General features: G+C 38.2%; 1 protein-coding gene across 1 annotated transcript; it reads right to left on the reverse strand.

Moving 5' to 3' along the window:
* Window positions 1-689: 689 nt before the first annotated feature.
* LOC139964557 (nucleolar protein 58-like) lies at window positions 690-13,774 on the reverse strand. The gene is made up of 13 exons (XM_071966232.1): window positions 13,617-13,774; window positions 11,665-11,741; window positions 11,074-11,126; window positions 10,319-10,443; window positions 9,135-9,271; window positions 7,266-7,330; window positions 6,143-6,277; window positions 5,472-5,617; window positions 4,147-4,273; window positions 3,576-3,739; window positions 2,318-2,452; window positions 1,388-1,648; window positions 690-803 (listed from the first exon to the last, which is right to left on the reverse strand). The coding sequence occupies exons 1-13, from the start codon at window positions 13,659-13,661 to the stop codon at window positions 741-743; spliced, it is 1,533 nt and encodes a 510-aa protein (XP_071822333.1). The 5' UTR covers window positions 13,662-13,774; the 3' UTR covers window positions 690-740.
* Between the last annotated feature and the right edge of the window lie 1,916 nt (window positions 13,775-15,690).

The following is a 15,690-nucleotide window of genomic DNA, read 5'->3' on the forward strand; positions in this document are numbered from 1 at the left end:
TCTTATAAGCAATTTTCCATTAAAATCATGTTCTAATGACATTCATATCACAATAAAACATATTAAAATATCACTTACTTAGCGAGACACCATTTTTTTTTTGCTCAATAATCTCATCGAAACGTAGATTACACTCTTTAGCAATGTTGATAACAATTAGTTTCATATGGTAGAATTACAGTATATACGAGACAGTTCACTGAGCCAAGCTTTGCACAGCTTGTTCTGATGGCATCTCCCTGCATCTAAGCTGGGACAGCCAACATATTCATCAGCATTTGCTACCGGTCATCTAATGCCCATTTTCTAGCTGAGCCGGACAGCTTAGTCCCCACCATTGGCACTGGTCATCTCAGCTTGCCTAATCCATCACACAGACAAGACATCCAAGAGCATTGCTACTTGTTGCATAAACCATCCTGTACCTTAAAAAGATGTCGTTATTCATCAGCATTGGTACAAGGTGCCCAAAACAGTCTTACAGCTGAGCCAAGCAACAATGGGCAGTAAAATGGAGCACATTGTCTATAAATTTTAAAATGATCTTGCATCCATCATCCTGTCAAGTGCCCTACTTGACATCGATATCGATAGAAAGGACACCCTCCTCCTCCTCCTAGGATATCGTAAAATGTCTCTTGGGTGGCGGATAAGAGCGACTCGTCCAAAACAGTCTTTGGATTTATGGCTGCTGTACGAGGCTTTAAAAAATATTTAAAAACCAAGCTGCATCTGTCGTCTTATGCTTCCTCCTCTTGTTTTTCCTTCTTCTTTTTCTTTTTCTTCTTCTTCTCTGAGCTCGGCTGTTGGAAGACAAAATAGGAGACACTTGGTGAGTAATACTGGCTAAGATCTCTGTCATCATACCAACTTTATGAAACTAAAATAACCAGACCTTTACAACGTGTAAGATACCAGAGATCTAGTAATTGCCAAAGGCTAAAAACATGTACATATTGGCAGCCTTATCAGAAACTTAGGTGCTTTCGTACCTCATTTTCGAACAAACAACTTACAGCTAGCTTGCAGAGCCAGCTGGTCATAACATACACAAGTTTTGCTCTTCAAATTTCAAATCAAACACTGGCTTGTTTCTTGCTTCTAACAGTGTGCGATACATTCAAGGTCTAAATCTCTTTTGTTGAATCGCTGACATATTGTAGACTTGTGTACAGACATCTAGTTGTATCTTTGCTTGAAAATGCTTTCCAGTGCAAGACAATTTCACAAGAAAATGAGTTAATTGAATTCTATTTAGACTAACAAATAAATCTTAGAACTTTAAACAATCATCTCAATCTTTATTCAAGGCAGGATGATTTCCACCTCGGAATAAATTCTATTCAAAACGCGACGTCTATTCGTTGAGTATTCACGGCAAACTTACTGTCGTTGGTTCTTGTTTGGTCTCCTCCTCTGCCATTCCACTCTCCTCTTCTGCCTTTATCGTGGCTTCATCTGGACCCTCTTCCTCTGCTGTCTTAATCTTTTTGGGAGCTGCTCCTTCGTCATCGTCGTTAAACTTTCTCTTCTTACCACCGGAGGGGAGTGTGGAATCCATTGAGGCATCGTACTGGATCACCTCACTCTTATTACGGTACTTGTCAAACTTGGCTCGACCTTTTCCTGTGCCACTGATCGCTCTCGACTAAAGGGAGACAAAATGAAATGCATGTTAGCTTTTCTTTTCCCTTTTTTTTCCCATTTCTAGCCAATTAACTAAATTTCAAAACAAATAAATAGAGATAGTATGTGACCTGGGGTCAACAAAAGAAAGAAGAAACATCTAGGACTGACAATAACATATCCAAGAACTAGTGGTAAAATCTTGAGAGCAAAAGACAAGTCACAAATAAACTTGAACGGTTCGACCTGAACGGTTCGAGACCGTTCAGGTTTGAAGTCCTAAAATGTTGCTCTTTATCTCTCTCTTTTGCTCAAGTTTTGGTGTTGAATCAAAACAAGTAGAGGAAACTACCAAAACTTACACCTACCAGCTAGAGCTTTCAAAATCAGATAGTCTAGTGGTATTAGTTGAGTACATCACTATGCTATGTGTAATCTTTTGCACTGCAAATGTCAAAATTATACTGGATTGCATTTCTCATCTCAAAAGAGATAAATCATTGGAATTTTCCTTAAAATATCCACCAGTGAGTGACATCTTTATGGCAACTGTTTTTTTATTTTTTTTACTTTCATTTACTAGTTTACTTATAACTTATCCCAAAGGAAGGTAATACTTCTTCCAAATAAATGTGCACATTTCCAGTGATTTGATGAACTGCATTTTTTGTTAACTTCAAGTGGCACTCACCCCTGACTCTTCCAGCTGTCTCAGCCTTGCCTCTAGCTTTGCTCGGGCCTCCAGGCCTACCTCAGCACTACCATCCTCTCCAAGGGCATCGTACCTCACAGCCAAGGAGCACTTCGCAGCTAACATCCTGGCGATCTAAGATATCGATCAGATTGTGGAGAATTTTAAGGAAATATTCCAAATTAACTCATGGTGAAGTTATATCAAAAGGAAGTTGTTTACAACTTATTTTCACAAATAATCAGATACCACTCGCGCTAACAAGAAATCTTCATGATTAAAACCGTTTGGTTGCTCCTTGCTATTAAGTTAGTTACCATTTAATCCTGCACCCAAACTATTTTATGCACCCAAAATTTTTGCTTCATTTTTCAAACCTATAGTTATCTTCATCATTCATTGTCTGATTTTAATAGACTGAAGATAACGTTTTGAGATAAGTTCTAAGTTTCCTGGAAAATGTTAATTGACACAGGCCTATTCATCACAGGTGAGGGTGGGGTAATGGATATAAATAGCTGTCTCAGTGGTAGTGACAAAATGTAAAGGACACTGTCATGGTTAATACAGTCCGGTTCACATCATTGACAGCTCAAGGATCACAGGTCATGGGCACATCCCTTTTTACAATAATTTTTTTTTAAAGTGTATTATACTTCGCCTGACTTAATACATTCTTGATACAATGAAACCGGTTCACTTGCTTGTTTTTTTTATTATTATTATAATTATTTATCATAATAATATGTAAAACACTGTGATAGTTGGTAAGTGGCATGACCAACATTTTCTAACAAAAAAAATTACTTATGGGAATGCCTTGCAAGACAATATTCCTTTTAAACACCTTGGTATTCTCACAAAGTCATGAGGTACTGAGCACAAGGATTACTCTAGTAATGCTCCAAAAGCAATGTCCCCCACTTTAAAATTTCTGGCCAGGTAAGATTTCAACCTGGCCTGCAAAACAAAATTTGTCCACAATCTTGCACTTTTTAGGGCATGCACATCCTCACTGCCCATCCATAGGCTTCATCACTTTTCAGGCCCGTCCTTCACATTGCTCAATCTCTGTGTAGTGAGATGTTCTACCTGGCCCTCTGTTCCAACCAATGTTTACGGGTCCTTGTAGATAAGTAATAGAGAACCGCATGGTACACTGTATATTAATGACACCATAAATTGGCTGTTTCAGTGGTACACGTTTACTCTCACCCGTGGAATGACTGACAAATAAAAAAGATCTTTATAAACATACCTTTCCCTTGTTCTTAGCGTTTGACTGGCCAACCAGGGATGCGTGGTAGATCAGACCGTATTTTGGGGTGTCCTTGCGAGCCTTAAGGGCCCTGAAGAGGGCCTTCTCTGCCCCGAGGATTTGTACTGTTGAAGCAGGATGCTTGGCCAAGTTCATCAGTGAGCCTAGATTGGGAGAGTTAAAATTTGAATAATAATGGCAGTTTTGTTAAATACTAAAAGACTGCAACAACAACAGAGAGTTATGAAAAGAGTTGCTCTTGAAATATTAACAACATTTTCTTACTTTCTGCTCTTCTTTCTTTCTCAACATCTGCTGTGCAAAATTGCATTTTGATCATAAATATTAGCCAGTCACTGAACAAAGACAACCATGCCATTTGTGTTTGCTCATCCACACACTACCACTATGCCTAGAAAATATGGTTCATGAATATTCATGTACCATTTTCTGAATGCATAAACAGATTTAACTACCAATCTATAGAATATCATTGGTTAACTCATATACAACTTTTCACAAGTTTTCTTAGACTTTTGAACTAACTACACTTCACTTAAAAGAGATTTACCTGCATGTGCAATGAGTCTGGCACCTACAAGCTCCCCTACCAGAGCAGTTAAGTTTGGTCCTATCGCCTGCATCCTGTTTTTGAGGTAGTCGTAGAGCTGTGTTCTGTACTCAGTCATTTCAATAACCTTCAGGGAAAAGAAAAGAAGAATTGAGTACAGTAAGTCCTCTCCGAAACAGTGCATGAAAGTATCAACTTAAAAATATAAAGTTATATGCACGCCAATAGCTTTTGAGGAAGGGCTTCCATCTCTCTCAGCATTTTATGGAGTCAGATGCTTGGGCACAGTCATCTGTGAGATGAGTGCATGAACTAGCGTAACCCAGGGTATAGAAAAATGGCCACATCTACCTCATAAATACTTCATCCAACGAGACGAATTGATATCACTGTTCCACAAACATTTGACATGCTAACTCTTGGCGAACTAAACTGAGCTAAAAGTAAGCAGCAACCAATGAGAAATTACTCCCAGGATACCAATGTTTACAACTTGTAAAGATGTTTAGGATATGTCTTGTCTTGCTCAGTTTTTAGTAAGTCTCATCAAGGTTTACATCAGTGGATTGACAGATTATAATTAACATCATTGCAAAGACAACATCCAACAAACATTGATTAACCCAAGGCAGCCTCTTGTGGTTACCAACCACACTTCAACGATTTGTTAGCATGACGAGGAATGCTAAAGCTCAGATCTCAGAACACTTGCTACTCATAAGACTACTCAAACAATGACCAAAAGCTATTGCCAGAGTTCCAACATCTTAACTGACAAATTTTATAATTTTTTCCATAAATTAACTAACAGATATAAGGGGCTTGCACATTATATTTTTCAATACTTAATAAATTCAAACAACGTTCGGTCCATGTCGCAAAACTAATGGGCTCAGAAGTCTTCTGTTCATCTCCTCAATGATATCAGTTTTGAACATGATAACTTTAATTCATGTAACAGCTTGCCAGTATAAACACAAACTTCAACCTCATTATTTACTTCAAAATGATCATTATTTCTATTTTCTTTTTTGTTTTTAATTACTCCTTGCCTCTGTTATGAGGCTGCTCTTCAAAGTTTCACTTCTTCACCCCTCCTCCACCCCCGATTATGTACGTATACCAATATGCCATTCATATTGTCGAAATTAACTCAACACTCTTATACCAACCATCGATAGTAAAGGCCGCAACATCATTTAATAATAATAATATTTATTCTTATATAGCGCTTTACATCAAAAGAATGATCTCAAAGCAGCACTTCACAGAATCGCATAAAATTATACAACTTAAAAAATATTACAGCTTAAAATTTGTCTAACCTGGTCGCACAGATAGGTGATGTTTTCAATGTCCTCTGTGGAGACTTCCGTTCCCATGGAGATTTCTGCAGCTGCTTTAACCTGTTCCTCCAAGTCTTCTGTGAGGATGGATGAGAAGTCCATGGTGGCGGAGTTGGTCTTGTCGCCTGTCAAAAGTTAAGCAAACATCTAATTTTGTCAAATTAGCAAACAGAAGCAGTACAGAACTTTTGGGCTGTCTACTTGACAAATATATATTTTTTGACTTAATTTTGACTTAAAAGAGCTGCAGTGATCTATGAAATGTGAAGTTCTTGTGGATGTTTTGGAAACACCTTTTCCAAAAACAAATTTTGCAGATGCAATGCTTTGGCTGATGAAGAAGTCGCTGTCATCTCCCTAGTATGTGTTAAAACAGTCGGATGCTGGAAAATGTGTCATCATCCAAAAAGAAATAAAACCACCTAAAAACCAACATTTATATATTTAAAATATACCAAAGAACCTATTCTAGAAAGCCTGCAACTAATGGACAATATGAACTGGAAAAATATTTGCACACAAGCTATATTTTGGGCAATCAAATTCTTGTCTTCATTTACCGACATACAAATCTATCCAGTCATTGTACACTCCCCCCCCCCCCCCCCTTTGTGCAAATTTTTCGCTTTGAAATACAATGGTTATCTTACCAAGAAGTTTCACAGTTTTAGCAAAAGCTAAATTGTCCTGAACAATCTTTCCCATCTCTGGGAAGTGCCAGCCATACCACTCTCTGCATCTCATGATGTAATTGTTCAATTCTTTGTCCAAGTCATCAAGAAGAGCTGAGGGTGCAAATAAATTTAAAAATTTAAAAATTTTAATTTCCTTTTCACATTTTCAAAATTTGCAAGATTCTTCCCTTGATGATTTTTGGGAGCAGTCCCAATGACTCCAGATAATTATTTTGAAGGATCAAAGGAAAGAAATCCCCAACTAACAGACAAACTTGGTTAAAGGAGATGCATTCTAAGTGAACCAGTGATCCCCATCATATATGCCATAGGGTCAGTCATGGCTTCCCTACCCACCCCCCCCAACCCCAACATATTTACTTACTTTCATCAATCTATAGTTGTCTTTGGGAGTCCCTAACCTAGTTAACTCCCAACTGATATTGCTAACAGTGCTGAAAACAGGTATTTACAACTAAATCCTGAGAGTTGCTCTATAGAATTCCTACATGAAGGACCATGTTAACTCTTGTGAAGAATATTATGCCAGATTGTTGTTTATCTTTGCTCAGTTTCATTAAATAAATCTCATCAAGATTAATGTCAGTGGATTGACAGATTATAATTAACATCATTGCAAAGACCAATCGGAAACGACAATGTAACATCTCAAAACCTTTCGTTCGGAGGAACACGATGTAACCTGCTCAGGCATCCCCCCGCCCCACCCACCACATTTTTCCCATCATGGACTATAGATCATATTTAAAAAGTGTTCAGTCGTATGCAATTATATCATGAAAAACTTTCCTTTTGCTTAGCAACAAACATCATTTTCTTGAAAAAAACAAGGTTTCATCGTAGTAGTGGTTAACTTTCCCATCAGTTCTTGAACATACAAAAGCTCCTTATGGATCAAGAAGCAAGAAGTTCACCAAGTTGGTGCCACTCTTGAGTTGCTCCACTTGACATGAAGTAAAAAAAAAAAATAATGCCTCTTATTTACTTTCTTTCATTCTAAAATTAATCCAGATGTATTAATTCTTCCTGACGTGTTATGCATTGATCACCACACACACACGCAATTTAATATACTTACAAATGGCCTGCACGATCATGGTGTCTACTTTGTCGGGGGAAAACTTCAACTTATACCGAGAAAGACTGTGAAAAGATGGAAAACAACTGGTGAAAACTTCAAAACTTTCTACACAAGCAATGAAATGTAGCTGACATCTCAGGCTTAAAGTTAACATTTCAAATTAACTAACATGTTCATCCTCCTATATAACATCTAGTTGACGCCTACTGCTGCAATATAGACTGTCAAGTATTTTCCTGACATTTTTTATTTACATGTACAATTTGTATGCTGACAATAAAGTTTGTTAGGCATCCAGTCTTTGCTCAGTTTTTAGATAGTCTCATCAAGGTTTACGTCAGTGGATTGACAGATTATAATTACAGTAACATCATTGCAAAGACAACATCCAACAAACATTGATTAACCCAAGGCAGCCTCTCGTGGTTACCAACCACACTTCCACAATTTGTTTGCATTACCAGGAATGCTAAAGCACGGATCTCAAAACACTCGCTACTCGGAACTACTACGGCAGAGTTCCAACATCTTTACTAAAAATTTTATCATTTTTTCCATAAATTAAATAACAGATAGACAGGACTTGCACATTACATATTTCAATATTGAATAAATAGTAACAGCCTTCAGTCAATGTCACAACCCTTATGGGTACAGACGTGTTCTGTTCATTAAACTATAAATGCAAACTTGCAAAATTATTTTTAATGACCTACATTTAGTCCTTCTAGAACATTTTAGCCACATGTGTTCATTTCAAGACGACACACACTGTAGGTATTTCAGGGATGAGACTGAGCCGGGGAAAAAAAATCTGAAATTTATCGATCGCCGTCCTGGGGGAGGGGTTTAAGGGTGTCCCCCTCCCCTTTAGAAATTTTTTGTCAGGTAAGGAGGGCTTTGATGCAAAACGGTGGACTCTAGATGGAATCTACCACATCACGTAACTCGCCAAAGAAAGTGTGGAATTTCTGCTTGTATAATTTATCCATTAGCTTTTTTGAACCAAAAAAAGGCTTTTTTGCTTGCTTTGTGCTACTTGATTCCACCACTGGTCAAATTCGGTGTTCCTTCCCTTCCAATCCAGCATGTTCGGCAAAAAAAAAAAAAAAAAAAAATTAAATCCAAAAAATAATAAAAAACGCGAATTACAAGAAAAAAAGCGAAAATGAAAAAAAAAAAAATCGGAAATCCGCGTTTCCGCGGAAGAGTCTCGTGCCTGGTATTTGCTTATTTGGAGATTTCTTGGCTGCATTTATGATTGGCTCTTTGGAGCAAGGGGCTACTAACTATTAATATTTTTGAGTGTTTGTTGTCATTCTACTTGTCAACAACAGTTCGAATACAATATGTCCCATCACTGACATCTCATTGACTCCTGGGTGGATTTGTATGCCACAGAGACTTTGCTGAGATCTGAATAAGCATTCTACTCAGAACTTGAAGGATCTCATCACATTTTTTATTCAATTTACAGCTGTATAATTCATCACTTGATTCAAACATTAGTTTTACTATCATCATCGATTCATCATTCAATTGAGACGAGAGAATAAATCAGCAGAAAATCAATGAACTGTTTTGTTTATTTGAGAGTGATCAACCAGTTGTGTAATGTATAGGTTTTGTACCCACACTCTTAATCAACCCCCATTGCAAGATCCACTGACCATTCCCTCTACCAGAACCTACTGGGAGACCATCCCATAATCATGATATTATGATCACTTCTTTTCGGTCAACTTTTCTGACACATTCTGATCAACAACTGAAGAATTTATCGAAAATCAAGTTATCAAGAAATATTTAACAGTAAAACACAATTTAGCATTTGACAGTTAAAGGAGAAAATAATGCTCCTTTTACCTGTGAGCCAGGCCAAGCGTCATAGCGGTCAATTCTTTACTCGGAATACCAGGGGCCAAACTTTCAAATTGTGCCCTGATGCCCCTCATCAGCTCCTGTATCGCTGAATTATGGACACATTGTAGGTTCAGTTTGTCCTGTTGACAAATATACAAAATAATCATAATTATTCAACAGAGAAATTCTATGGATATTGACATGGGATATCATGGTATCAACTTAATATCCCACTTGAGACAAAAAGGACACAAAAGAAAATGCCTTTGTATGAACAAAAGAATGCCTTTCATTCGTGTATCATACATATATCACATGGATAATTAGGTGATGGGATACAATATCAAATTCATAGTGATACAATTGTGACATCATCTTACACATCTTCCTATTGCATGGAGCAATATTTTACTAGAGAATGGTTTCTCTGTGTGTGGGGAAGAGGAGGGTTTCTGTGTGTGGGGGGGGGGGAGGAGGAAGAGGTGGGGACACCCTATTATCCCAGTTAGACATATATATCAAAGGTTACATCCACAAGAAAATTGCATTTCCATTAACAAAAGAATGCTTGTTCTTTGTGTATGACCTTCACAAACAAGACCATTTCAGATATGATATTTGCGACCTTGGTTGTGGATAATTGGGAGATGGTGTACAGAATCATAAACGCATGGTGATGCAAACATCTTCTTAATCTTTTCATTTGCTATCTTCCTCGTGCAGAATGCAAGAGCTTTCTAGAGAACAGTTGGTGCCTGTTTGAGTTGGGCAAGGTAGTGTTGATAAGCCACCGACACCACATTATGTTTGGCTAACACAAGCCAGTTTCTGTTAAACCCTTTCCCCCTATGAATGCCACATTTCAGTCTGCCAACAACTGTCTTAAGCCCAAACAGGTTTTTCAATCTTTCCATTCCTAAAATGATGGTTCATTTGCTCAGTATAGTATAAGTTGTCATCACTGTAACTCAGTGGATTGACAGATTAATAAATTACATCACAGCAAAGAACACTTTCTGAATGTGAGAATATATAGATGTAGATAATTATGACAAAAGGTCATTGAGAAACAAACTAGACACACCTGCCATTCGATCTATGGAAGACAGTCTGAAAAATGTGTCTAAAAATTACACAAAGCGCTATGGAAAACAACACCTTTTATATGAGTCATTTCCCACACATACCTTGATAACATTACCAAGTCTTGCATCTGCAACTGCCAATTCAGCGTGTGCATCTTTCGCAACGATCTTCTTCAGAACTTTCTTCAAACCTTTGCCCATTTTACCTTCAATCAATGCTGTCGCAGCTGGAAAAAAGTACAAAGTTGGAAATTTTGTGAAATGGTCCACATGTTAAACACATCACTTATGTCCCATTGACACTAGCTTATGGACTATCACCTCCCTCGGCCCCACACCTTCCCTATCCCTCTTATCCCTCGCTTTGAACTTTCCACTTTTAAAGAGCATATGGAGCTTTACAACACATCAAGTAGTACACCTCCCATTGACAATTCCCTGCAGGATATGGACATGTCAATTGTTGATGGTCTCAGAAATGTGACAATAAAGGTAGTTCATCACCGAAGGCCTCTGATAGGCTCTCAGTATTACCCAAGGTTCATCACTGACGATCAATTTTAGACAATTATCAAGTTTCATGTAAACTTTTTTGTGTGTTTATTTTGATCTGATTGCTGAACTGATCAATGGTATATCACACAATTTTTTTCTAAAAAGAAAAATAGTTTGATACTACTGTAGTTGTTAGTATTCACAACTGAGACATACATGCTCTTCCAAATAGTGCAGTGCTACACAAATGTAAATATGCATAGCAGCTCATTTGCATATTATAAATGAATATGAAACAATATTACTGTTAAGGACAGGCAGTCATCTAGTGCAATAAATACATACAAGGACGTTGAACCAACCTGCCAATGCTTCTGTTGTGTCTTCAAACTTTTCAAACTGCTTTAATTTCACTCTGTAAATGGTAATAAAACATGTTCCATAATATATATACTGTAAGGGTCATTCCATATCAAATCACCAAATTTTGGAGTATGTTGTAGTTCCACATCTTTTAAAAATTCCCAAATTAATTGAATGATTGGAACACTATGAAATAAGCATATTTTGAAAATTTCAGTTGCATTGCTTCACAATTGGCCAATTTATCACACTTTGAAATTCCGCAATTTGTCCCCACCCTGGCATTTTCTTCATGTTTGACGTCTCATTTCTCAGCAACTAAACATCCCACTACCTTTCTATTACATATGCCTATAGAATCTATTCCATAGAGCAGGAATATCAAAATTAAGGATACAAAACCATTGTCTTGTGGAGTTGGGTCAACTTAAAAGTGTCAAAATATTTGACTTTAGGCACTGTAATCGGGTCTAAGTTTTTGTGTCTTCCGTTTTTTTTCTCTCGGGCCATAGGTTCCTTGATGAGGACTTGATTGTCTCTTCGGATCCTTTTTCCTACTAAACTAAACTAAAACATTGTTACAAACTTACACTTGGCTGGCAGCTTCTGGAGTACTGAAGTTTTCATAAAGGTCTTCAACCTTTGCAAGTTTCTTTTCATCAAGAAGCTAGAATGAAAAGAATGTCAATAATGACATGTCAACAGTGTATAAATGAGATGCTAGCTGGTTATACTTGTTGTCCATTCACATTTTTGAACTTTGTGTAGCAGTTTTGGAGTAATTATAGAATACAGGGCCACTCGAGGATTCTATCTGAGCATCCGGATGCGCGGATGCTCAGTCTCACCCCAGTACGTATGTAAGTAAAAATGTCAAAGTCCCAGTTCTTTCTTTTTTGAGTGGATGCGCGGATGCGTGGATGCGGAGTCAAAAATTTCCTAAGTCCTTTCCTAGTACTTCCGGAATTTTAGTAGGCGTCGCACATGTACGGATGCCTTTTAAGAACGACACACTATTGATGTGGAATATCTTCATACATACGGGACTTTCAGTATTGGAAATACTTGATGGTATATGGGGAAACTTTCGAAAATTATTTAAGTCCTTTCCTAGTACTCACGAGGTGGATGGGTACAATTATAGAATACAGGGCCATTCATTAACTCTTCCCAGCATCCGGATGCGCGGATGCGCGGTGTGTCTGTACATGTCCGTACACGTTTGACGCCCTCTAAGATTCCATCACGTATTTCATTTTGACTCCGCATCCGCGCATCCGCGCATCCACCCCGGGAGTACTAGGAAAGGACTTAGATAATTTTCGAAAGTTTCCCCATATACGATACACCATCACGTATTTCATTTTGACTCCGCATCCGCGCATCCGCGCATCCACCCCGGGAGTACTAGGAATGGACTTACAATTTTCGAAAAGTTTCGACATATACCATCACGTATTTCCAATACTGAAAGTCCCGTATGTACGAAGATATTCCACATCAATAGTGTGTCGTTCTTAAAAGGCATCCGTACATGTGTGACGCCCTCTAAAATTCCACCACAGAAGTACTAGGAAAGGACACTCCGCATCCACGCATCCGCGCATCCACTCAAAAAGAAAGAACTGGGACTTTGACATTTTATACTCACATACGTACTGGGGTGAGACTAAGCATCCGCGCATCCGGATGCTCAGATAGTATCATCGAGTGGCCCTGTATTCTATAATTACTCCGGTGGATGCGCGGATGCGGAGTCAAAATGAAATACGTGATGGAATTTTAGAGGGCGTCATACGTGTAATTATACGGACATGTACAGGCTCACCGCGCATCCGCGCATCCGGATGCTGGGAAGAGTTAATGAATGGCCCTGTATTCTATAATTGTACCGCAGTTTTAACAGCTATTAATTATTAAGTTGTCCCATTTACGTTATACGCCTATGAAATCTGCTATCATTGCACTGGATTTTTGAGCTGTTTTGGAGGGTTAGTCTTCGAAAAACAGCTCTGCCAAAAGTCAAAGATGGTTGTCTTAACATAAGCTGGGCCCCCACCCCCGGACCCTAGTCCCTGATAACTGCATGCTCGAATAATCATTTCCACACTTCACAGAAAATTGTGGAGGCTGTTTTAACATTATTCTACAGCTTCACTCTTTATTGATATTTAAAAAGTTCTCCTAAAAAATATTTACAAAGCAACTTCCATATCCTGTCATCAACCTTTAAGAAAATGAAAATCATAACGTGTGTACTAACGTTAGCATAGCCTATTACGCTAAGTATACGTAAACCTAACGTTAGGCTGGCACGTGTCTGTGAAGGTTAAGCACGAGCGTCCAATACTGTAATGCTGGTCCTAGGCTAGGCTTGTACTGTACATGTGTGTGTTTACAGACCACGTTTCGCAAGGAGGCATGGGCCTACAGGGTAATATTGCTTTACATTGTTAGCTTATACTTTTAACACAATTCAAACTGAATGAACCAAAATAAGCTTAAAAATGATCACCAATGGTATTTTATCCAGTAAACATACCTTGAAAACAGCGTATCCCGCTGGTGATTCAAATAAAACCAGCATTTTGAACTCTGTAGTCTGTTTCGAGCTCAGCGGGCAACGTGTATGTGTGCAGTGTGCAGCATGCAACTAGTAAAACGGCAGATGTCTATGGCGGGCCATCAGTCTCAAATCGGTGGGAAATTTGTATATATACAAATTTCCTTAGATTTATACTAGTTTCTAGCAGCTTAAATTGACTTTTGTCGATTTATTTTACTTATCACCAATTTAAATTGCTATATGTAGAGTTAAATAGATGATATATATCGAATTAAACTGGTATTATTACACGTAGATATCATGGTAACCAAGCCTACAACTGCAGACTTTGTATTATGACTACAAATGTACTCTTGATTGAACTTCACTGAAGAATTATCTCAGGTCTTAAAATTAACTTCTTAAAATTAAGGATTCTAATGTAACGATTCAGATACAGTGACTGTTACATTTTAAGAACTCTCGGGATGCTTTTTTTTTTCATATTTTGGAATTCCCCGTGCTGGGAAGAAGTAAATACTTCATTAAAAAAAAAATAGAGAAATTATTGCAAAACTAACCCAAACTGCTCAGAGTTTTGGCCATATGCCTCGATCTTGTTAAATATAGGGCCTACAGTAATGATTACCGGGAGACATTTCAAACTATGTCGATCTACCGATATTGGACAGGAGTAATCCCGGGATAAGTTTATTCCTAAACAAGGAGCTGAGAAAATGGAAGTTCAAGTTATCCCTCGCTATCTTTCGAAACCAGTAGAAAGAATTATGTGTATTGGCAACGTAAAATTGAACAACAGCATGGTAAAACAGCAGCAACAATTTTAGTTTAGACAACAACAAATTTAGTTTTGACAAAGAAATAAGTTTTCTTTTTTCGCGTTCCATAGTGGTAGGCCTGTAGCTGTAGAACTTGTCAGTTTTACCTTCCAGATATGGCGTCCTTCCACATGAGCATCTACTTCTAATTTCCTTAATCAATGAAATTTCAATTCCTTCAACTGTTGTTATATACTATGAAGCACTGAAGACTCGCGCAAAAAGAAACGTCTAATGCCGGTAATTTGACCTAGTTTCAAATGAGGTGTAACAGAAGTGTTAAACACCACCATCGATCCCAGAAAATACACACACAGCTTGCTTCCGTCGGTAATTAGACACTAGTGTACATGTCAGTACATACAGCTGCGGTCAATACCCACAGCACAGTATATATACTGGTATACCACGGAGGTAAAAACAGAATATACAAACCGTACAGCGATGGGCATCTCAGGTCCAGCTAAAGATAACAATTAAGGTATCACGTTTCATTACTGTCTGCATTTTGTAGCAGCACGAACAAAACGTCACTTTTTCAGATGGCCGCACGCGGTTTGGGGCGAGTCTTCAATGCCTTTAAGTTGCCAGATTTCGTGACCACTATTTAGCTAAATTGTACGGTATGCCATCATTCACTTTATGTTGAATCGGGCAGTCCGCAACTGAATTTCGCCGGCCATGACGACCAATACAAGGCATGATGACTGAGTAACGACTGAGAACTGAGCAGCGACCTTCCAGACCCCCCCCCCCGGCCCCACTGCTCAGAATTAATGTTCAGAACTACATGGAAGCTAGCTTGGGATATGGACATTAAAGGTAAAAAAAAACACTTTATGACAAGATCCGAGAACTTTAGATCAATTTTCCGACGAGTGGAATAACTAATCTGTCCGGGACAGCGAAAACTTTGACCCACTTTTAGCCGCAATTCGCAGTTTGTGGACAGTCGATCTAGGTCACCCTTACCAAAACTAGAAGCAATTAATTGAAAGATTTATCAGACTCTCGGCTGAATTTGTTATTGTTCATCAAAGACAACAGGCTGTCCACCAATTCGACGGAAACTAACACACCTGGGGCTCCGCCATTTTTGTGAAACACCCACTGAACACATTTAATAAATAAGAAGCAAAGAATAAATAAATAAGAATAAATAAGGAGATGATTGTTTTGTCAATGAAACAGTGCCTTTCGTTTTTCTTTTCAAAGTGTCCTTTGAAACATTG

Source organism: Apostichopus japonicus, chromosome 23 (assembly GCF_037975245.1).
Source record: "Apostichopus japonicus isolate 1M-3 chromosome 23, ASM3797524v1, whole genome shotgun sequence".
NCBI lineage: Eukaryota > Metazoa > Echinodermata > Holothuroidea > Aspidochirotida > Stichopodidae > Apostichopus > Apostichopus japonicus.